This window comes from Petaurus breviceps, unplaced genomic scaffold (genome assembly GCF_028583685.1).
Source record: "Petaurus breviceps papuanus isolate PSGF00001 unplaced genomic scaffold, PetGlider_PUasm1.0 84, whole genome shotgun sequence".
Classification (NCBI taxonomy): domain Eukaryota; kingdom Metazoa; phylum Chordata; class Mammalia; order Diprotodontia; family Petauridae; genus Petaurus; species Petaurus breviceps.
In genome coordinates, this window is record NW_027186645.1 from 2,654,887 (window position 1) to 2,679,310 (window position 24,424).

Below are 24,424 nucleotides of genomic sequence, written 5' to 3' on the forward strand. Positions count from 1 at the left end.
AATGTTCAACACAAGAAAGTCTTATTTGTATCTAGTACAGATATCATCACTTTACAAAATAATAAAAGTTATGGACGGTTTTAACGAGTAACTAAATTTGTAGTATCCCATTTAACACTTGGAAGATCAGAAAAAAACTTTATTTGCCAATAAATTTGACTCAATTGATGGCATATAAACTTTTTATATCTGTGTATATGGTCCATGCATGAGGAATAACTAATGGATAGCCCTTGTGCTCTAATGTTATCCACATGATTTCAGATAAACATGGAGAAAGCCCACAACATGTCTAGTGGGAGCACCAAGGCAAAATTAGGGAAAGACATAGAAGAGAACTGTACAAGATGATATAAATGAATTTTTAATCTATATGATTTGGCCCATACCAATAAAATCACAGATCCCTTGTAATATTAGAATTTACGTGTTACGTTCATCTGGTAGGATATAAACTCATTAAAGTCACAAACTGCTTTGTTTGTAGTTCCCATTGCCTAAGAAAATGGTTTTCCTATAGTAGGCCCTTAATAAACATGTACTGGATGTGTATCTAATGTTTCTATATGAAAATGGATTATCTTTTTCAGAATTAAAAAAAAACTGGTATTCATGAGTTGTGATTATACAAAAACTACACAATGTCAAGAAAGGACAGAAGATCCAATGGAAATGTTTCATTCTGGGAACCTGGTAAAAATATGTGCTCCTATGGTTCGATATTCAAAGTAAGTATGGTGGATGATTATTGTATCTTAACATTTTCTGTGCCTTTTCCTTTTGGAATTATATTCAATATTGTTCACCTTCAAATAACTGGCATCATAAGTGACTCTGTTTGAAACATTCAACCAAAAACGAATGTTCCAGCAACCACATGATAATAGTTCTAAAGCAGGATGATTAGGGATAGCAGAAACATAAAACTCATTATACAATAAAAAATATATCTTTCTGGGGAGTACAGATTAGGTTAACTATTTTCCCACAGACTAAAATTTAGGCTTTCTGCTTCTGCCTAAACACCATCTAGATGACTCTACCTTAAGAGAATTAGAAACAATATAAGATTTAAATTTTTGTTACCATTTCCAAGTTAATAGAATCACCATTATCTTCTGACATTAATTTTTAAATACCTGTGTTTTCTCAGGGACTTCCAAAGTTTATTTGTGAAGTATGAGGGTGAAAAAAATGTATTTTAACTCAACAGGTTTATACTCAAGACCTAGAGTTTACCCAGAACTGGACTAGATTATTGTGAGGAATACAAAGATTATGAGGCATAATCCCTGCCCTGAAGAAGTTTACAGTTTTGTTTGGCAAACAAGACAATGCCCATGGAATATAATACAAGTATTATGTTATTAAATGCTATAGAAGTTCAAAAAAGGGTGAGACCACTTAGTTGCAATAACCTGGTAAGGCTTCATATAAAAGATAAGCATTAAAGGCTCTCAGAAGACATGGAAACCTCATCTATTTAACCACTTTTGTCCATTGCCATAGTTGAATAAGCCCCTAATAAACTTTCTGCTAATGCTTCAGAATATCACCATATTAAGAATTAGTTTGCTATTGGTTCACATCATCCAACACACAACCTAATCCATGTGCTTTTTATGAGACCTCTTTAATTACTTTTACAAGTAGCTGTCATACAAGTTCTTAATCTTTTAAATGAGAACATTCAGTTGACTCGTTCACCAATGATTGACAGATAATTAAGAACTTAGTAAATTTCATTTATTAAGTACAAAACAAGGCTGGTTCTTTTATTTTACTTTTTAAATGTGATTTAGTATTTTTAAACTGACAATTTAAACTATTAAGTATAACTCAGTTCTTTGTAGCATTTTGTTGAACTTGATTCAATGAATATTTCATATCTTAAATTTATGCTTGGTAACATTTTATTGCATTTAGAAGTAAATTGGATCATAGTGCCTTGGAAATGTTGGGTTAAAATGTTCATTTGCTCTTAGATTGGCTTTCAGAACACTAGTGAGGAAATACAACTGTGATCTGTGTTATACTCCAATGATAGTTGCTGCTGATTTTGTTCGATCTATAAAAGCCAGAGATAGTGAATTCACCACGAACAAAGGTATGCACAGTCAATTGTATATTGTGTTTTGTAGAATTTCATTTTTAAAAAACCATTCTATTTAACCTGAGACTTCACAGAATGCTCATTTGCTGCACAGTGTTTTGTATTCAACAATTCATTTCAGTTCCACAAATACTGATTGTGTCTACTTTGTACTCAGAAAGAAGGTAATCCCATATATACAAGTCTAGATACAATGGTCGATGTCCTTATGGAACCTAAAATTTAGTAAAACACATACAGAGATAACACATGATAACAGAGCTAACACATGATAACTACATTAGGGATGTACAAAACAATATGCAGTATGAAGTTCAAGGAGGAAAGATCCAACTGCTCCTTGGGGTTACGAGAAAAATGTTTTTATAACCTTAAAGTAATATCCAAATAGAGGTCATAAACTACCAGGTATATCACCAAAGGCTTCCTAGAATTTGAATTGGGCTCTACAGAATAGGTAGAAATTGAAGAGGTCAAGAGTTTGAGGAAATGGATTCCAGAGGGAATAACATGAACAAAGACAGGAAAATATGTATTGTATTCAAAAGACAGATTAATCTTCTTTGACTGAGTATAGAGTTTATAGAATGACACTAGATGGTAGAAGTACTTGAATGTCATACAGTGGAATTTGAACTAAAGTAATCATTACAAAGCCAATAACGAACAGAGAGGTGACCTGACTAGATCCCTATATAAGGAAGGGATATTAGTCTAACATTAATATTAAAGAAGTGAAATGGAGGAAGAAAGATTTTGCTTGTTGATATCAGCACCCATGGATTTAGTTATCATGTCTATGCTCATAATTCCCAGATCTACTTGTCTAGTCCTGACCTTCCTTCCGACCTCCATTATCTTATCTCCATCTGCCTATTGAATATCTCTAATTGTATGTGCTGTAGACATCTTAAATTCACACATCCAATAATCAACTCATTATCTTTCTCCCTAAGCCTCCCACTCTTCTTATTTCCTATTACTCTGGAGGGCACTGTCATCCTCCCAGTCACCCAGGCACACAACCTAGGTGTTTTCCTTCACTCTTTACTTTCCTCACATATACCCCCTCTTACCTAATCAGTTGTCGTGTCTTGTTGATTTTACATTTACAATATCTCTAGTCTACACCCCCTTCTCTCCTCTTTACATTACTACCACCCTGGTACAGATTGTCATTACCTCATACCTACACTATTGTAATAGCCTTTTGGTTGATCTCCCTACCAACAAACTCTCCCTACTCTAGTCCATCCTCCATTCAGCTCTCAGATCGATCTCCCTAAATTTTGGCACAGATCACTGGCTCCCCACTCCTCACCCCCAATTCAGTAAACTCCAGTGACTTTCTGTTGCCTCCAGGATCAACTATAAAATCCTCTCGTTGTCTTTTTAAAGCCTTCATAATATGGCCTCTTCCTAACTTTCCATCTTCTTAAACCCACTCCCCCCTTACATGCTCCACAACCCAGTGACACTGACCTCCTCGCTGTTCATCAAATAGAACACACATCTCCCATCTTTTACCATTTTCATTGACTATCCCCAGCGTCTTGAATATTCTCCCTCTTCCTCTCCATCATCTGGCTTTCTTCAAGTCTCAGCTAAAATCCCACATTTCCCCCGTCTTCTTTGAAGATAATACATACCTTCTGATTATCTCCAATTTATTCTGTGTATCTCTTATTTGTACATAGTTGTTTGCATTTTGTTTCCCCCATAAAACTGAGTTCTTGGAGAGCAGAAACTGTTTTTTCTTTATATCCCCAGTGCTTGGTACATGGTAGGCACTTAGTAAATGCTTATTGACTTACTGGACCATTGAATTAGTTTAGGAGGATGGCAATAAAAGTTTGATGCAAAATTAGTTTTTTCCTCTTACTAGAATTTTTTCCAAAAACAATTAATGTGCAATCAAGTTTCTGTTAAGTACCTTCTAAATAGTGGTATATAGGAAAAAGCATATACACTGAGTGGTTAGATTCTCCCATTCTGTTTCTTCTAAGAGACAGTTCCTGTTATTCTTAAGAACATAAAAGAGAAAAAACTTTCTTCTACCACTTTCATGAGGAAACAGAAATCCTCTCATCCCTTCATAAACTTTCAGAAGGCTCACATCTGATTCTATCTAAAAATGTAATCCTATCTGGATAGATGTTTTAATAGATTGAAAGTAATTAATATTGTCTTACCTTACATAGGCAATTTCTGGGTGTTACTTTTAATACTCCATGTTATTTCTTCTGAATTTTAATGATAAGATGTTCATTTTATCAGGTGATTGTCCGCTGATTGTTCAATTTGCTGCTAACGATGCACAACTTTTATCTGATGCTGCCCGAATAGTCTGTCCTTATGCGAATGGAATAGACATTAACTGTGGTTGCCCTCAGAGGTAAAACTCAAAGAAGTTGGAAGAATTTACTGAAAAGATTAGGAAAATCTATATGAACATGGTAAAATATCTTTCTAGTTTTCCAAAATTCAAAAGGAAAATAATTCATATGAAGTAGAATATTGAGCATGAATATTCTAAACTGGAAATAAGATAATCTGTTAGAGGAAAAAAAACTTAAACTAACCTCAAGGATTTTGAGACTCTGTTGTTCCTCAGAGCTAAGGGACTGATACATAATACTAAGGTAGCTTTGTAATTTCACCTTGCTAATTGAATTTGGCATAATATATATCCTTCTCTTGAGCCCTGCCCATGAAGGTTTAGTTACTAACATCAAAAGGACCTTGTTGTAAGGCACCATTGTGTGAATCCAAGTACAGTATTTCAGTGAGGTTCCATTGTATAAAAAAAGGAAGTAACATGTTTTAATGCAACTTCATACATTCTTTTTAGTTCTGAGATATGTGATCCTGTGACTTGGGAGGTTTCCACACCCTTTGTTGTAATTCACTCCCCTCTTGTTGGTTTTTTAATGCAAACTTTTTAATGACTATCTTTTTTTCCCCAAAAAGATACAATATTTACTTGCATAGTTAACTAAGTGTTGGTAAGAAGTGCTCATTATCTGTCAATAATTTCAAGTGTTATTAAAAAAAAAAGAAATCAAAGGTTTGAAAACAATGCAATCAAATAGCCACATTGATATACTCATTAAAATGAGTTAAACAAGGGTTATTAGTATTGCTAGAATTCAGTATAATTCAAAAATTTCATTATCTACTCTATTCTAGCTATGTGCATGTGTCTGCCTGTGTGCATGTGTATGTGTGTATGCACACATACAGTAATTATCAAATTTAAGGAACCTAATTTCAGTGACAGATCTTGTTCTGGCCTGGTGAGATTTGGGAATTATATTTTTCTGACTTTATATCCAGGCGGGAACTTGTTTGTCTAACATCACTTTGTATCTTAGAAATATAACAGCAATCACTGGTTTTCTAATTGTAGGTCAAAGAAATAATTTTATGTGTATAAAAATATATATTCTATATATATATGCTAGTGGTTCTGCTTAACTCATCTTCCACTTCCACAATTACAACCAAAAAGGGTAACCAGCTTGCTTTCAAGTATACCAAGAATAACACATAAACACACACATACATACACACACACACACACATTTTAAGACTAAAAACCCCTCTTGTTATTGTTTTTAAGATGGGCCATAACAGAAGGATATGGGGCATGTTTAATAAATAAACCTGAACTTGTTCAAGATATGGTTAGACAAGTAAGAAGTCAAGTGGAAAACCCAAGATTTTCAGTATCCATTAAAATAAGGTAAAAAAGATTCATGTATATTTTAATCTGCTGACAGGGTATATTTTATTACTTAAAAAATAACCTTTTGTAAAAGTGCTTAGTTTGAATGGTTAAGACTATTTGTATTATAAAAATAAGCCTTTTATTAGATGCAAAATTTTTATTTCTAGATGAAGATATATTCCTTTGTATTTTAATTTGGAATGAGGGTCATAGAACTATGAATGTCCTGATGGCTTTTTTTTTTTTTTTGCATCAGTGTAAAAATACAGAGGGATCACAGTTAAAATATGAAAACTTGCAGTGGGGTAAAACAAGTCTTATGGTGTTTTTAGCAGCCATTTGACTAGGAAAGTTTTACTTAAAGTAAGCGATTTGTTAAAATCATATATGTCTATTTTCTAACTAGAAACATCTACCAAAAAAAAGTTTCAATTCCAAAACAGTCCACTGAAAAGTACAAATTAAGTCCAGCTGGTTATTTGATATAAATTAAAGTGTGGATGACCCCTCTGCCAAAATGTGGCATCCCCTTGTTTTTCCAGGCTTGTCTGATACTACTACCTTTGACACACTTTGCACTCCAGCCAAACTGGACAGCTTTTTGCCCTGTGTTCTGCTTTTTTTTTTTTTTGCTCACATGATGCCCTTTGCCTAGAATGCCCACTCTCACCACCTTTAACTTCTGAATTCATACATATCTTTTAAAGCCCAATTCAAATCCTACCGTCTGCAGTGATTAAGCCTTATTCCAGGCTCCTCAGACTTTGTATTATAACCCTTGAATGTTCTTACCATGTATCATAATACTATGATTAACTTAAGACATAATACTATGTCTTCTCCTTCCACTAGATTCATAAGCTCTTTGAGAGCAGGAAATATAACATGTGTTATCTAAACTTTGTATCTGCCTTAATGACCTAATTACACAGTAGGAACTTCATAAATACTTGTTATTGCTGCTGTTGTCATATTGTTTTACCCCACCAAAAATAAAGTTTTATTAAATTCAGTCAAACTGATAACTTCTCTACAAATAAAGCCTTAGAATTCCTATGATCTCCTTTAAAAACAAACCAGTGCATCTGGGGTAAGAAGGGAAGGGTTAGTTAAGAAGTGAGGGGTGAGAGGAGTATCGCATATCTAATTACCGAGGTAGAGAGGCAATTGGTAGGAATATATAGACCCAAAGCATCTCCCAGCTCATAAGTGGTCAAAGAATTTAAAACAGTTCTCACAAGAAAAATACATCATCTTTTGGAGCTCAGACATTACCAGGCTATTGGTACATTAAGATAGAGTTTTGGACTTTCCTCACTGGAGAGAATAGGCTGGAAGGTATAAAGCTACTTATTTCCATCTTTCTAATGTAGAGTTTAGGTCATCATTCTAGAGCTTAAAAAATAGAAATTTCTCCCAAGTAACAAAACCAGGAATATGGAATACTGTGGGATAGCCTGGAAGTGATCTTTGTCCCAGGAGTCAAATAGCAACACCATATGGGCTGAAGTAGACTGTATTCCTAAATAAAGCTACACTGTATACTAAGGTTTTGTCTCTAAGAAAACAGAGAAGATAAAATTAGACTATGCAAGAAGTGACACTTTTAATTTGTTTAGTTTATCAGTTCTTTAAATTTTCACGTCCTATAAAATGTTTTGGAATTGTAGGATTCATGATGATCTTAGAAGAACCGTAGATCTTTGTCGGAAAGCTGAAGCAACAGGGGTTTCCTGGATTACAGTTCATGGGAGAAATATTGAAGAAAGACACCAGCCAGTACACTATGATGCAATTAAAATAATTAAAGAAAATTTGTCTGTACCTGTAATTGCTAATGGAGACATTAAAAGTTTAAAGGAAGCAGAAAATGTTCAGGAAATAACTGGGACAAATGGTAAGAAATCAGTTCTTAAATGGGGGGAAGATCTTATCATTTTAAGTGTCTAAGAAACTAATGTTATTGTGGTTGTAGTTCTTATTTAGCAGTGAGCCATATTCTCCCAGTAGTCTAATTTAAGCTAGGCACCTTTCAAATCCATACTATTAACTTATTTAGTAAACAATAGAGTGATGCTTCTGGTGGGATAAATACAGTCACTTTACTATCCTTATGTCATTTAGTGGGTAGTATGCTTCCAGTAACTTACTAGTGAACTCAGATACCCAGTAGAATAGTGGCTTGTCCAATTAATGTCTTTAATTGGCCTACCCACTGATATTACAGAGTTGCTTGGTTTGCAAGCATACAACATGATAAGGGAAATAGTGGCTTTAAAGAGATGGCTGTTGGTGACAGCAGGCAATTTGGGATCATATATTCAGAGCTAGAAGGGACTTTAGAGATCATCTAGTCCAACCACTTCATTTTCCAAATAAGTGAATTGAGTCCCCAAGAATTGATTTGCCCAAGTTATTCAGTGACAAAGCAGGAATCTAACCCCAGGGTTCCCTATTTGCACATCCACCAGCAGATCCATTCCACTACAGTAGCTCCCTGAACTTGGTCCAAAGCAATATCTTTAAATACCTGTTTTGTTCAAGGTACTCTTTCCAACTTCATTTTAATTGCAACTGTCAGTTTATCACATAGTATATCAGGTAAGGAGGCAGCAGAGTCAGAATGTGTTCATTCCATTATTACTACCATTGAAAAGAACTAAAAGGTTGTCCTACTTTCATTTACAAATAACATGCAATAATAATTTGGTTTATCTGGGTCTCATTCTAGGCTTTCCAAAGATTCATTTCTTGGTTGCTTTGTTAAAAAAATTATGAACTTATTCTCTTCTCTAATAAGAAGTCCTCCCTTATAACAAGTTTATGTACAGTCCAGCAAAGCATTTTCAGTTTTGTGCATTGATATTCTCTTTTGCCAGGCTTGTCAATTATTTTGCAAATTACTTTCTACTCAAAGCCATTGTAGCCTTTAGTTGCCACATTTTTCTACTTAGCAAGATTGCATTTACTGATTCAGGTGGCATCTGGACTTTTTGGCCTTGTGCTAATGGTTTTTCATTTGCTAAACTCTTTTAAGAATTGGTGCTTTTTTTAAACAATAGTTCAATTTTCAAAGTCTACAAATTGGGTTAGAGCTTCTGTCATCAAAAGTAATGCCTCCTCACGTTTATATTTCCATCTATTTTCCAAAAATTTAAATTGGCCTTAGTTCCAGCCAGCTGGTGATCTGGCCTCATATGCCTGACTGATAAGAATGCTAGAGTATCCAGTTATTTCCTATTTGCTTATACTCAATTTTATTTTTTTGTTGGGTCTTTAAAAGTCTGCCACTAAGTTTCTATTCAGTGAAGATATTAATGATGGGGCTTCCATGAACTTTTGAATTCTTTCATTGTTTTTTTACCATTGTTCCCTTTTTCAGTAAAATCTGTAAAATGAGCTGAAGAAGGAAATGGCAAAACCACTCCAGTATCTTTGCCAAGAAAACCCCAAATGAGGTCACAAGAGAGGCAGAATTGAAACAACTGATCTACAGCAATGCAGGACTCAGTGCCACTTTCTTCTTTTTGTCCATTTCTTGGTTGCCATGACCAAAAAACTTAGTCACCCAGTGAATATTTAACTAGTTTGTTTTCAGACAGAAGACCCACCCTATGTGTTACTGCATCAGTCTTCCTGCTTATTATATCTTAGTAGAGCTGGCACCGGCTTCAAGAATCCAGGATTGTTTGCTCATCCTGAGAAGGTGTGATTTTTGAGTTTGGTGGATGAGCTTCCATGAATACAGCGCTGTTTTGATAGCAGGACAAATGGCTTCATTGGAAGTAATACACTGAATATGATGCAGTAATGGTATTATGAAAATTTGTCATTTATTCAGCTTTGCTGAGTTCTAAGTATTTTTACATTCTGTTTAAATCAAGAAATATTTATTATCATTACTATTCCTTGTAGGCAGTGGCCTAAGTATCAAGCAGGATATAAAGATAAATGAGGCATAGCCATTCCCTTATAAGGGCTTCCAATTTAGTAGGGAAGGATAATATGTGTAAAGAAATAAATATACTATGAAGTAGAATATGAAAATGGAGTCTGTTAGGTGGCTCAGTGGATAAAGCACTGGGCCTGCAGTCAAGAAGACCTGAGTTGAAATTTGGTCTCAGACACTTAAGACCTTGGGCAAGTCACTTAACTTCTGTGTGCCTTATTCCACTAGAGAAGGAAATGGCAAACCATTCCGGTATCTTTGCCAAGAAAATTCCATGGATGTTATGGTCCACAGGGTCATGGAGAGTGGCACACAACTGAACAACAAATATGAAAATGCCTAAGGTACAAATAAACTACCAGGAAAATTTAAAAGCAGAAGAAATATCTTCTGACTAGGGTGTTCTTAATATTATTCACAGTAATTCACTAGTGTTTCTTATATTTTTTACATAGGTATAATGGTTGCCAGAGGACTTTTAGCAAATCCTGCCATGTTTGCTGGATACAAAGAAACCCCCCTGAAATGCATCTGGGACTGGGTTGACATTGCCCTTGAGCATGGCACACCTTTTATGTGTTTTCATCATCATTTAATGTACATGATGGAAAGAATAACATCAAAGCAAGAAAAAAAGGTGTTTAATGCTCTGTCAAGTACAACTGCAGTTTTAGATTACCTTACAGACCATTATAGCATGTGAAACTGTCAGATATATAATGTGTTTTTTATTTTTATATTTATGATAAAAATCAATTATAGGGTTTTTTTAAATTCTTGGTTTTTTAAAACCTATAGTACACAGAGAAAGGTCACTAGTAATGTTGTTTTATCCTTTTTTTTCCTAAAGGGATCATATCTTTAATATTTTTATAAGAAACACTTTATTTTAAAGTAAAATATTCATGATTTGAATATAGCCCCTATATGTGGATATGAAAATTGCTACAAACTTGTTTCTTAATGAAAATAACTGCAGAGAAGTTACAAAACCATTGCCAAAATCTTTATGGAGAACTAAAATTTTGTGTAGAATTCCTCCTATAGAAGACATGGGTTCCACTTGAAAAACCAAATTGATAGTGTTTAATTGAATTCCTCCACATTCACAGAAGCATAATTTAAAATAAATACCATTAAAATACGTGAATTTAATCAGATTTAGTGGCTTCTAACGTTGATATTCAAGAGTTCATGAAATTCTATAAATGGCATTAACTTCTCAGCACTCCCAGATCATTTAGGAAATTGAAAGAACTTGATAAACACATATTCCTGAAAAAGTTAAATAAAGGGCATTCCCCTTCCCATCCATGAAGTAGTTTCCTAGCAGAAATATGTTGTCATCTTAAAGACTAATGGGATTGTGTCCAACTGACTTAGTAGAAAACAAAAAGAAAGTTTATCTTTTTTTAAAGGTATTATACCAGTTTTGATAAGCAAGTTTGGGCATTTTAATGCTTTTCATTGATTGATGACAATAATAAGTTCTTTGCTATTAGACTCTTACCGTATGTTGGGGGAGGGGGAAGGAAATGCATGATTATCAGTAGTGAAGAATGTGCCATTACTGTAATTTTTTATATTGAAATTAGTTCAATCCTAAAATTGTTTTGGATGTTGACAGCTAATATTTATACTCCACTGTATTAGCAAATAAATCCAAAATATGTGACTTGTTTAAAAATTGCTTAATTCCTCAAACTTTTTCTTACTTTTTTTGCAAAAGTCTTATAATAAGTGCTTGTTGATTAACTGATTAGACGTTAGGTTATCCAGTGTTAAGTACTGGATTCAGTTCAGCATTTAATAAGCACTTAACAGGTACAAGTTCATAGAAGCAAGATGGCATAATGGATAGTGTTGGGCTCAGAGACAGAAAGGACCTGGGTTTAAAGCCCACTGTAAGTTACTAACTGTGGGCAAGTCATTTAGCCTCTCATGTATCTCAAGCAATTCGTAGAACTTAAAATAAGAGATCTGTAATGAAAACCATATGTATACAAGTAGATATGAAGAGAAAAGGAGAGCACTAGACAAAGGGAACTAAAAATCTGAAGAGCAGTGTCCTGTTTGTGGAATAGAAAGGAGGCCAGTGTCATTTAAGAGTATTTGTCCGGCTAGTTATGAAGGACTTTCAGAGCAAACAGAATTCTGTATTTGATTGTAGAGATGGCCACCAACTTTAGCATAGAGGAGAAAGAGAAGAGGGCCCAAGACAGTCCTATGAGACATCTAAGATTTGAGAAGGAGGCCTGGATGAGGATTCAACAAAGGAGACCCAGGAAAGAGTGATAACAGGAGGAACCTGAGGCTCTAATCTTAGCCATGAAGGATCTGGTGTCAAGTCACACTGAGCTGTGTATGAAATAGGGCTTTGCCCTGGTCAGCACCTCAGAGGACCTCTTCATCAGTGACACTGTTAAGGTGGAACAGTCCCAGACCCCATAGAAGTAGACTTTGGGGAGATCTGAGGAGGCAGGAAAGAAGGGCCAGAGGGAAAACTAGGGGCAGATCTCCCAACAAAGGAAGACTAACTCAAGAACAAAATCTTTCAAAAAGGCAACCTGTCAATATTAACTTCACAAAGGTTTCTCAATCATCCTTGAGCAGCAAGTTCTATATGCAAACAATGCCCCTCCCCCCCCAACAGCTTAGCCATTTATGCATGGCATCCTGGAAATAAGTAAAATTAGTGGTCCCTACTTTCTAAAAGCTTACGGTCAGGTGGTGTGGTTGCAATTGGAAAATACAGTGGATCAGAAGTCAGAGGAACTGACTCTAACATTACCTGGGTGGCACGTAAGACCTAGGGCTCTCTGGGCCTCGGTTTCCTCATCTGTAAAATGAGACAGGTGGACCAGAAGGGCTCTAAACCTCGGTTACTACTGGCCCCTTCTCCCCCATTCCATCCTTTTCGCCTAAAGGAGGATGAGCCAGCCAATTCGCTAGATAATGAGTCACCCCCTGACCCCACCACTAGCAATTAAGATAATTACCAAAGAACATAACGATGTTGCCACCACCAAAGCCACTGGAGTGTTCCCTTCCCCCCAGAGGCTAGGCTGGCCGGAACAGCTGGCCGAGGAGAGGGCGACGCCCCCACTTCCCCCCCCCCACCCCCCCCGCGGCGCGGGCCGCCCTCCTAGCCTTCCCTCCCTCCTCCCTCCCCTGCCGCAGCGTCTGACGTCCCGCGCAGGGGCACCAGCAGCACCTGCAGCCGCACCGCCCGCAGCCGCCGCCGCCGCTCCGGGCCGCCAGCAGAGGTAAGCACAGTTGGGGAAACCAAGGACTTCCTCTCCCGGCTCGAGCTAGGACCGGCCTCAGGCTCCCTCTTTGCCCCCGGCCTCCCCTGCCCAGTCCTCGCTCGGCCCCGGCTGCCGCGGACGCAGGAAGCGAGGAGCTCCGACCCCCATCCCCTGCCCGCGCCGGTCCTGCCAGGCGCCCTTTCCCGGAAGCTGACCGCCCCCTCCTCCTTCTCCTCCAACCGTGAACCTGGCGAGCGCTCGCGGCGCCCCGGAGCCGGGCCGGGGGAGGCCGCCAGTCCCGGCCGGACCCTCGCTGTCCACCGCCCCTGGCCCACCAGGAGGAAAGGGGAGCCTGGGCCGGGCCCGGGGAGGAACGCCCCCTCGGGGCCTGGGCCGCGCCTTCCCGGAGGGGCCGAAAAGTGAAATGGGTCTGTTTGTCTCCCCAGGAGTGGGCGCGCAGATATGACTCTGCAGTGGACGGCAGTGGCCAGCTTCCTCTATGCCGAAATAGGACTCATTTTAATCCTCTGCCTTCCGTTTATTTCTCCTCAGAGGTAGGAGACCTTTCCTTCAGGTCCGAAAAGCTCCTCGCCTTTCCCCCACGCCTCTAGCGGAAGACGGCGGGGGAGGGGGGGGGGGGGGGAGAAGAGGGTGGGGAGAGGTTCAGGGAGGGCCCGGCATACAAGGCAAAGCACCAGAAACACCGTGGTGGAGAACGAAATGAAAGTGTTCTCACAATGAAACTTAAGGGGGTTTAATGCTTCTGTGCATTTCCTCACTGATGAAATTGGCCCTGCCAGTTTTAAGTCTCTTGGGGCCTGCTGTGTGTCCAGGAAGTATTTACTTTGGAAGTCTTGAGTAGAAGTAATGCTGGTGGGGACTGGCATCTCTTTGCTGTCCCCACTGCGCTCCGGACTTCCTCTGGGAAGGGGGCGGTTCCTTTGTCAGTTTCCCCAGCCCCCCTTTTCAGCTTCCTTTTCTTGGTGTTTTAGAGCATAAGCTCCTTGAGGGTAGGAACTGGCTTTCTGCTGGTATTTTGTGTTCCGAGCACTATTGGCACACGTTAAGATATTAATAAATGAGAGTTAAGTGACAATAAATCACTTCTCAGTTTAGCAGAGCATTTTACCTTTATTATCTGATCCTCGCAACTAACTTGTGAGGTAAGTGCTACTATGACTCTTTTTACAGTTGAGGAAACAGATCCAGGTTAAGAAACTGACTCAGAATCACACACATCTCTAGGGCAAGATTCAAACTCAGATCTGACTCCAAACTCTCTCCACTACCTTGTAGGATGCCTAGGGTTAATAGGTAAAGGGTCAGCCTTGGAGTGAGGATGATGTGGGAAAGTTCTGCCTCTGATACATACTGACTGTGGCTTTGGGCTAGTCACTTAATCTCTCAGTATCCCCAAAACAATGTGAGGCCATGATTTACAGTTGAGTTGCCCATCTTCAGTCTATAAAAGGAGTTGCCAAATCATGGAGCTCTCCATACTGATAAAATCTTGTATTGGACCAAATCCATTTTTCATGCTTAAGCACTTCCCGTGTTAATTTGTTTCATGTTCCCACATAAAGCACAACAATCAGACCTGTGATGCAATGTAATTGCCATTATATGGGCAAAGGGTTACCATTTTTTACTTTGAAACAGTAAAAGTATTGTCTGAATTGTGTTTCTTTGGGAATACAAGCCAGTGATTCTCACATGTAGCCAATAGTTTTCATTAGTGATTCATTCATGATTTTTTTTAACTACCTTTGCTTTTATCATGTCCAGAACTCTAGGTGAGGAACATTCTCTGCCAAAGCACATCAACAGGCAACAAATCAATAAACATTAAGAAATCAACTGTGTGCCAGTAGTACGCTAAAAAAGGCATGAGTGGCCTGGGCACCAAATGGAGGTTCTGGGAGGAACCAACTAATTAGAGCAAGGGATCAAGGAGTACAAAGTACTTCCAAGGACAGAATGGGCTTCCTGAATGAAAAGGCCACTGCAGTATGGTAGAGAAAGAATGGGGAGTTATCAGCACCTTCTTTTATGATATACTCCTTCTCATTTATTAATGATAAATTCATTCATTTTAATGGCACTAAAACAATAAAAGTTGATCCACTACCATGGGACGTATTTTAGAGCTTTTGCTAAAACACAATTTGGTTTTTAATTAGTTTTGGATATTCTATCACTGATACTCCTGTAAGAATATTTCTAACTATTCTTTGTCTCTAAAGTGATATTTGAACACTTAACATCTGATGAAATACTCAGTTCTAAGTGATAACTCTGAGTCAATCACACGTAGATCAAAAAGCATGACAACATGAATGATGAAACAGATATTTGGTAGAAATTACATAAATCAGTGTTACATTCACTCCTGTTATTCTTTCAAATAATATAGGCATCACATTAAAAACAAAGTTTGTTAATTGAGTCATAGAGCTGTAAAAGACCTTAGGACATAATTTGGCTTGCATCCTAGTCTTCAAGCAGGTCTTTTCCTAAAACATATACTTATATGTTTCTCATAGGTTGGTTGCTATCATGAAAAAGAAACATCATTCAGATCAAGTCAACTGATTCTGCTGTTTTGTAGTGAAATAACATTTCAGAGACCTACATACAATTTAAAACACAAGTTAGCAATTACTATGATTGCAACCAGCAACAACAGATATTTACAAATGCCTACCTTGTGCTGTATGTGGTATGTACTGGGAGAGAAGCTAAGTTAATTGTCCTTGGGGAGTTTCTAGTCTAGTAGGGGAATAAGACAGAAACATAGGTCACTGTTATACAAAATATTACGTTACATGAATTAAAGAAATGGAAAACAAAGCATCATAATGTGAAGTCTGAAGGGCAAGGTCATTACCAGCAAGTAGGATCATGGACTCTTAGGTGGAAGGGGTCTCAGAGGTCTAGTCCAACCTGTAACTGAATGAGAATCCCACCTACAACATACCCAACCAGTGGTTATGCTGCCTTTTCATAGAGACATCAACTGCTTCCACAGACAACCTATTCCATTTTTGGTTAGTTATAATTGTTAGAAAGAATTTCTTGAAAACAAACTAAGTTTGTCTTTTGACAAATTACTCATTGCTATTAGGACCTATAGAACTCAGTCTGCTCCCTGAAGCCAAGGAAAACAAGTTTAATCCCTCTTCCATGTGACATCCCTTCAATTGAATGAATTATTGAATTAATGATTGAAAAAATAAAGCATTTATTAATCTGATCACTGTTTCCTTCTTAATGTTAAGGAAGGCTTCCTAGAGGAAGTAACATTTGAGTTGAACTTCAAAGGATGGGTAGCCATTTCTTAGGGCAGCAAGGTGGCACAGTGGATATTGATTACTGGGACCTGGAGTCAGAAAGACTCATCTTGCTGAGTTCACTCAAATGTGGCCTCAGACATTTACTAGCTATATGACATTGTTTATCTCAGTTTCCTCATCTGTTGTTTGTCCTTCCATGACTTGCAAGTGAATTGGATTTAAGTGAGGGAGGTCTGTGCAAAGTCACCAGCCTCTCCTGAGCCATCTGGGTCTAGTGGCATCTTAAGATATAGATCAGAACAACTGGAGATGACCCTGGATGCAGTAGGAGATCTTGGCCTTTTTAAGTTAAGGTCTTTCCCAGGTCTCATTTTGACTGAAGCAGTTCAAATTCAGCGATTAAAGCTAGGTAAGAAATGAGGCAAAGAATGATTTCTTATCTACAAAGAATGGCTTCTTCTCTATTAAAGAAATAAATCTGGGAGGGAAGACCCTCAGGGTTTCTGACCAAAACAGAAATATTTGCTGTTTATACTCACCCTGAGCCATCAGGGCCCAAACAGTGACCAAGGGAGGTTTGGACTGGGACCTGTTGTTGGCCAGTCAATGAGAGCCAGAATGATTTGGGTTTAAAATATTTTGGCTTTTATGAGTTAGATTTCATTCCTCATATGTAAAATGAGCTAGAGAAGGAAATGGAAAACCACTCCAGTATCTTTGGTAAGAAAACCCCAAATGGAGTCACAAAGAGTTGGACATGACTAAAATGACTCAGCAAGCAAGTTCAGCAGCTGAAAATGACAAGGGTGGGCATAGGGAGCTACATGAGCAACAGTATGGAAATGAGACACAGCTCCTGGAGCATATAGTGTGGAGGAAGATAATAGTATCTTCTTATTTTGATGCAGCTGGGGCAGAGAGCAATTTAGTGAGTGCTGGGCCTGGCCTTGTCCCAGTTCTTCAATCTTTAAGAGTTCTTTTGCTGTTGTTAGATTGATTCCAAGAGCCCAGAGTTTCTGTATGCTTGCTTATCAGCTTTCATATCTCTTCCATAGTAAAGAAAGAAATGAATGATAACATTTTTAGAACTCAAAGGTCATCTGTCCCAACTCCCCCGAACTGAGTTCCCAAGAAATTAAATGACTTAGGGTCACAGGTGTATAAAGAGTGGCAAGATCAAAACAGGAACCTAGGATTCTTGCCCTTTTATTACAACTCATATTTTGAGTTGATTTCATTTTCTCATCCTTAAAATGTCCATGTTTAATATATGTTGATAGTTGGAATTACAGTGTACTTTATTTGTGGAGGGGAAAGGAAGTAAAAAGGAAGGAAGGAAAACCAATATTTACTAAGTGCCTACTATGTGCCAACCACAATGCTAACTAAGCACTTTACAAATAGCTCATTTGATCCTCACAACAACCCTGGGAGGTAGGTACTATTATGATCCCCATTTTACAGATGAGGAAACTGATATTTTGGACGTTGCATCTCTTTTTGTTAATTTTTGTCCTAAGCTAATATATAACCACTTACTACCCCCATTTTAGAAATAGACTGATATGAATTTTCTGAGCAGAATACAAAAGATTCAAATTTGAGCTTTTGCTCAAAGACAGGAAATAGAAGGACACAAGGCCTGGTTTCCCAGGGTAAATTCTCCACTCTTGTCAGCACCATTTGCCTCATTTCTCTTTTCCAGTAATCTTTCATGTAGCTTTTCTGGAAACATTTACATGCTTTTAAAATGACATACTTGTAAGATGCTAGGCAGGAAAAAAATGACATAAATTGGCCCCCAAAATGAAGTAGGTGCCTACTCATTGCTCTGTAATGTTGCTCTCAGATAATAATCTAGCACTTGTGTAGAGATTTAAACACTTTCCAGATTTATTTCATTTGATCCTCACAAGGACTGTGGGAAGTAGGTCCTATTATTATCCCCATTTTAGATATGAGGAACCTGAGGCAGATAGAAGTTAAGTGACTAGCCCAGGGCTACATAGCTAGCAAGTATCTGAGGTCAGAGTTGCACTCGGGTCTTCCTGACTCCAGGTCTGCTGCTCTACCCACTGTGCCACCTAGGTGCCTTTGATACTCAGATGGGTCTATGATCTCATCAAGTTGGGTATCTCTCCAGTAATGCAGATCACAACCAGTCCTTGCCTGCCCATGTTGTGCAACTCCTGTACCATCATCCTGAAAGGAGGTCCACCCAACCTTACAGAGACCTAAGAACTGACTATAAATAGCACTTTAAAATTTATCAGATATTGTATATGCATAATCACATATAATCCTCATTATAATTCTTAGATAGGTGCTATTATTATTCCACATCTCCACTTTACAGAGAAAGAAACTGAGTTTGAGAGAGGTTGGATTTGCATGCGGTCACACAGAAAGCATTGGAGGCCAAATTAGAATGCACACCTTCCTGATTCCCAGTCCTACAGCTGTATTACTTGAATTGTAATTGTTTAAGCCTACTTGGGCCTGGGACAGCTAGTTCTTCTAGAGATTCATTTAGAATGTACAGTGTGGACATTTTCCTGCCACTCTGCTGTGTTTTCTTTGTCTCTGGTTCCACTAGTGTGCAGAGTAGGCTCTATGCTATAAAAATATAAGTACTTGATGCTGATTAAGCTTTTTGAAGGAATTAAACTAGAAATTGGGTCTTTGCATTCAGAGAACACCTTAAGAAAGGACTTTTTAAAAGTTAATATTGGGGAAGAAAACTAGTGGACCTCAGAACACTAGCTTAAAGCTAGGCATTAGAAACTCATCTGACCAAATGAAGTATATGGAGCTTTGCCCCATGGAGAGGTCTCAAACTAGAGTCTAATTACTAGACTAGTGAATCTTTTATACTTCAGAGTTGTTTACTGCAGTTAGACTAGGATGGAAACAGGAAAAGTATGAACTGTCAGAGACCAATAAGGAAGTTAGACCATCATAGGATTTGAACACAAATCAGTGTTCCACTACACTTACTATATAGGAGAACCAGGAGAAAGTGGTATCCCAGAACCCAAAAAATATAAAGGAAAGGGGCATGTGGGAATGGCCTTTCCATCAACAGATTCATCAACAGGCATTTTTTTTAAGAGTTTACTATGTGGCTGGCACTAGGAATAGAATTCCAAAGAAGGAAACAACACTGCTCTTAAGGAGCTTTTGTTCTAATGGGAGAGACAGCAAACATGAAAATAAATTCATATAGGTATATGCAAAGGAATGAAAGGTAAGATAGTTTGGAAGAGAGGGTACTAGCAATTGAGGCAATCAGGAAAGGCTTCTTGTACAAGAAGAGTACTTGAGCTGTTTTAAAGGAGGAGAAGGACCCTGTGAGACAGAGGTGAAAGGGAGTACAATCCAGACATAGAGGACAGCCAATCCAAAGGGATGGGGAGATGGGAGTGTCTGTGCAAGAAACAGAGAAAAGACCAGTTTAGCTGGATAGCCAAGTCGGAGGGGAGGTGGTGAACATTGAGGCTAGAATATTAGGTTGGGGCCTGATTTTTAAGGGCTTTAAAAGTTAGACAGAGGGGTGGCTAGATGGCACAGTGAATAGAGCACCGGCCCTGGAGTCAGAAGGACCTGAGTTCAAATCCAGCCTCAGACACTTAACACAAAACTAGCCTTGTGACCTTGGGCAAGTCACTTAACCCCAATCGTCCTGCTTTCTACTGTCCAAAAAGCAAAAAAAAAAAGTTAGGATTTTACATGTGATTCTAGAAACAATAAGAAGCCAGTGAAGTTGGGGGAGTTACATGGTCTGATATGTGCTCAAAGAAAATTTCTTTGGCAGGATGGTGCTCCTGTGAGAGATTTGAGGCAGGGAGACCAATTAGGAAGGTACTGGAGTACTCTAAGTGAAGAGTGGTGAGCCTGAACCAAAGTAGTAGATATATGTAAATAGAGAGAAGGGGTTGTATCTGAGACATGTTAGGTAAGTAGAATTGTCAGGATTAGGCAGAATAATGCAGAAGTTACAGACCTAGGAGACCAGAAGAATGTGATGTCTTTAACAAAAATACGGGAGTTTGGAAGGGGGTTGAGAGAAATGAGTCCAGTTTTGAATTTGTTGAGTTTGAAATGTCTTAATAGGTAATGTGGGCCTGAAGCACAAGGGAGAGAGACTAGGGCTAGACATAGATCTGTCTGTCTATTAATATCTATATAGAGTACTGTCACACAAACCCAGAGAAGAGAGTATACAGGACAGGATGGTCAGCAGTGTCAGATGTAGCAGAGAAGTCAAGAAGGAAGAGGACTAGGGAAGGACTATGTCATGTGACAAGAGATCATCAGTAACTCTGAAAAGAGCAATTTCAGTTGAGTGTTGTCATAGGAAGCCAGATTGCAAAGGGTTGGCAAGTGAGAGAGGAGAGGAAGTGAGAGCAAAAAGCTTTTTTGTAGTTTGGCTGAGAAAGGGAAGCCAGATATCAGACGGTGGCTTGCAGAGATGTAAAATGAAAGTTTTTTAGAAGTAGGAAGATTCAGTCACCAGTGCCAGAAACTACATGAAGGTCAGGGATAATGAGTGCTAAAAAAGGCAATTAGAGTTGTTGGTTAACTTTGAGAGAGCAGTTTCAATAGAGTGGTTGGGTCAGAAGCCAGATTTCAAGAGGTTAAAGAGTGAGTGGAAGCTAAAGTAGTGGAAACAGCAAGTATAGACCACTTTTTGTTGTTCAGTCCTGTCTGACCCTTCATGACCCTATTTGGGGTTTTCTTGGCAAAGATACTTTGCCTTCTCCAGATCATTTTACAGATGAGGAAACTGAGGTGAACATCGTTAAATAATTTGTCCAGGATCACATAGCTACTAAGTGCCTGACACAGGATTTGAACTCAAGAAGATGAGTCTTCCTGACTCTAGGCCCAGCACTAGTCACTGTACTACCTAGCTGCCCATTTAGTTTAGCAGGAAATTGAAGACAAATAGGATGTTACCCAAAGAGAATAGAAGCCAATCAGCAAGCTCTGATCAAAGCAGAAGGATTTTATTTGTTTTGGGAGAATTGGGAAAACCTGAGCAGGTCTGGTGGGGATGATGGGGAGGGAAGAGGAAGATAAGGAGAGCCTGAAGGTGTGAAAGGGTGTGATATTAGGGCCAGAAATGAAATAGCCTTAATCACTGAATGGGCATTGCCTCACTTGAAGTGAGAACTCAGCTATCTCTAGTCATCTTGATCTATATCTGCCTACTTGACCCAGATGGCTCCAGAGGAGAAAGTGAGGCTAGTGACCTTGCACAGCCCTCCCTCACTTAAATCCAGTTCACTTGCAAGTCATGGCATCATCTTTGTGATATCATGGTCTTCTTCTACAACAAGGACAAACAACAAGAAGTGAAATAATGGAGTAAACTCAGAGGTGGAGACAGGAGATGGGATCAGCAGTATGTGTGTGGGAGCTGGGAGGAGGGTTAGCCTTGGCAAGGAGAGAGATTTTGAATATAGTTCTTAGGAGGCCAGGGGCTCCTGATAGATGGCCTTAATTGAATCAGGAGGTAGAGATAATCTATGGAGAAAGAAGAGGGCTAGATTTAAGAGCTTAAGGAAGGAAGAGAAGTTTTGGAACAGCAGCAGTAGGGAGTGTGATAGGGAGTCAGTCTAAATGGAGGGGAAGAAGGAATGAAGATTTTTGAAGCGTGAAGTATAAGAGATTAAGGAGCTTGAGTAGTGTAACCTCAATTTTCTCAGGTGATGAAGTCATTTTCTAAAAGAGGGAGGCTAGAGATAGAGTTTAGGGCTTGAGAAAGCTGGTGACATCAACCAAATATATTGGTTAATCAGAGATGAATAAAATGATTGCTGTACTTGGGAGGGTACAACAGAGGCTAAATATGAATTTATAGTGTTTCACAACTTGGGCATGAGACAGTCAAGGTGTTTTTGTTAAGGTCTTTTTATTTTTTAACAAAATAACTATTTAACTTATGGGGCATTCTTACATAAGGTCATAATTTTAGAGCTAGAAGGGACTCAAAAGATCATACAGCCTACACTGCTCATTTTCTAGGTGAGAGAGAAGTGACCTGCCTCAAGATCACACAACTACAGTAAAGGAGCAGTCAGGGTTTGAAGTTGGGTCATGTATAGTTCCCATTTGGTGGTGACAGAAGCTAAACCCCACAGCAGTTCTGATTTCTTTGTTGATTAGTTTGAAAATTTAATTACCACACCACCACCACCACCCTTGTTCCGCTAACATACCACTATTGCTGTTGTGTTTTATCTAGATGGCAAAAGATTTTCATGTTCCCAGTCTGGGGTAAAATCGCAGCTTACTGGAACAAGGCATTCCTTACAATTATTGTCCTGTTGATTGTTCTGTTTCTTGGTGAGTACTACATTTCTCCTGTAGATGTATATAAAAGGTTCTACCTTTTGTTTTATTTTGCCAATTTAAAATTTAAAGATGGGTCATGCATTTGGATTTTAAGAGTCTCGCATGTCATTGATTTGTGAATGCTTCCTCAACTATTGTACTCAGCCCTCATCGTACCTGTAGCATCTCTAGGGTGGAGTGACAGGGGAATCTTAGATTTCATCAAGTTGGATTATCTGTTTCAAACCTCACTGTGCAGATGAGAAAACGGAGGCCCAAAGGAACACAGCTAGTTATTGGCATGGTCCTGGCACACTTTTGTTCCCTCCTTCCCATTTACCATATACAGTGGAACAGTTTTTCCCCCACAGAAATAGTATCATAGTATAAAACAGCCTTTCAACTCCCAGATTGGCCCACAAAAGTCTGTTGAGTCCCATTGGGTGGCTGAAACATTACACATTTGCAACTGTTTCCTGCTGTTCTTTAAACATTGAAAATATTTAGTGTTTTGTAGCTTAAATCAGCTTTACATTATAGGTTGATAAGTTTTTGTTGGCTAACCTAGGAACCAAATCATTTTATGATCATGTTTGTATAAAATGTAATTTCCGTTCCAAACTTAAAAAGAAGTATTTGGAATACAAGACATTTGCAAATTAGAGCTTGGTCTGTGTTCCGATAAACTGAAAAAAGGTCACATACATTCAAGCTTCAAACTTGCTATTTACTACCTGTATGGTAGTAATTACTGGACAAATCACTAAAATTCTCTGGGCCTCAGTTTTCTTACCTATAAAATGAGGGGGTTGGACCAGAGGACAAATGAGATAATAATGTTCATAATGTTCATAATCATGATTCTGATAACATTTATGTAATTATTTATGGTTCATGAAGTGCTTTGCACATATTATGTCAAAGAACTTTACAAACCTTAGAGTGTTGTGTGTAAGCTAATAATATTATTATCATTACTCTATGATCTTGTTTATTTGGGGGGTGGAACAATATGTAGGGAAACAATATGTCGTCATTTTATTGAAACCAACTGAGTTCCTGATAGGTTATGGTCATATGAACAACAAAAATAAAATATGGATCACGTACCTCCATTGCTTTGTCTACTTCAGGGTCAAGGGTAAACCTTGATGTAGAGCTAAATTCTCTTGAGACTCTGTGTGGTATCTGATTATATGGTATTCTCTGTCTGAGCAGGTTATACTTTATCCGTTTTTGCAGAAGAAACGTAGACTACTAGGATATTAAAGATAAGAAGGGCCTTGGAGAGCAACTGGTCCGGTGCCAGATTTTCTTTGAAAGACATTGAAATGAAGGTTAAGAGAGGTTAGAAAGCTGACTTGTCCAAAATCACTTGGCTAGTTAATAGCAGAACCAGGACTAAAACCCAGTACATGTTGCACAACTCTTCATTGCACCAAGCAACCTAGAAATATTTATGGGTCTATGAGTAAGAGACAACATAACTTTGAGAGGGAACCTTTCTCTCTTTTTGACCTAAATCTGGTCTTCTTTTTTTTCAGCTAACAAAAATCTGATGTTTTTTTCTTCCACCCATTTTTTAAAAAGTAGAAGAAAACCTTTATAACAAATAGGCAGGGGGCGACTAGGTGGCACAGTGAGTAGAACATCAGCCATGGAGTCAGGAGCACCCGGGTTCGGATCCAGCTTCAGACACTTCACACACACACACACACACACACACACACACACACACACACACACACACAC

At 38.4% G+C, this 24,424-nt stretch overlaps 3 protein-coding genes across 8 annotated transcripts in view; 2 read left to right on the forward strand and 1 right to left on the reverse strand.

The window, feature by feature from the left end:
- DUS4L (dihydrouridine synthase 4 like) overlaps window positions 1-11,479 on the forward strand; it is a 338,318-nt gene extending 326,839 nt beyond the window's left edge. For 3 of the 5 annotated variants that reach the window (XM_069106993.1, XM_069106992.1, XM_069106996.1), the window contains 6 exons: window positions 591-728; window positions 1,986-2,107; window positions 4,391-4,508; window positions 5,736-5,858; window positions 7,514-7,740; window positions 10,248-11,479. In XM_069106993.1, the coding sequence (XP_068963094.1) occupies window positions 613-728; window positions 1,986-2,107; window positions 4,391-4,508; window positions 5,736-5,858; window positions 7,514-7,740; window positions 10,248-10,495 (954 nt within the window). In that variant the 5' untranslated portion in view covers window positions 591-612 and the 3' untranslated portion in view covers window positions 10,496-11,479. Of the gene's footprint in view, window positions 1-590; window positions 729-1,985; window positions 2,108-4,390; window positions 4,509-5,735; window positions 5,859-7,513; window positions 7,741-10,020; window positions 10,137-10,247 lie in introns of all 5 variants that reach the window. The other 2 variants (XM_069106995.1, XM_069106994.1) reach the window with 2 other exon arrangements.
- The window catches only part of COG5 (component of oligomeric golgi complex 5), a 496,196-nt gene that overhangs the window by 378,948 nt on the left and 92,824 nt on the right, over window positions 1-24,424 (reverse strand). The window lies entirely within an intron of this gene.
- BCAP29 (B cell receptor associated protein 29) overlaps window positions 12,973-24,424 on the forward strand; it is a 75,326-nt gene continuing 63,874 nt past the window's right edge. The window contains exons 1-3 of one of the 2 annotated variants that reach the window (XM_069106997.1): window positions 12,973-13,058; window positions 13,487-13,594; window positions 22,584-22,684. In XM_069106997.1, coding sequence (XP_068963098.1) covers window positions 13,503-13,594; window positions 22,584-22,684 — 193 coding nt within the window. In that variant the 5' untranslated portion in view covers window positions 12,973-13,058; window positions 13,487-13,502. Of the gene's footprint in view, window positions 13,059-13,480; window positions 13,595-15,583; window positions 15,760-22,583; window positions 22,685-24,424 lie in introns of those variants that run through there. The other variant, XM_069106998.1, reaches the window with a different exon arrangement.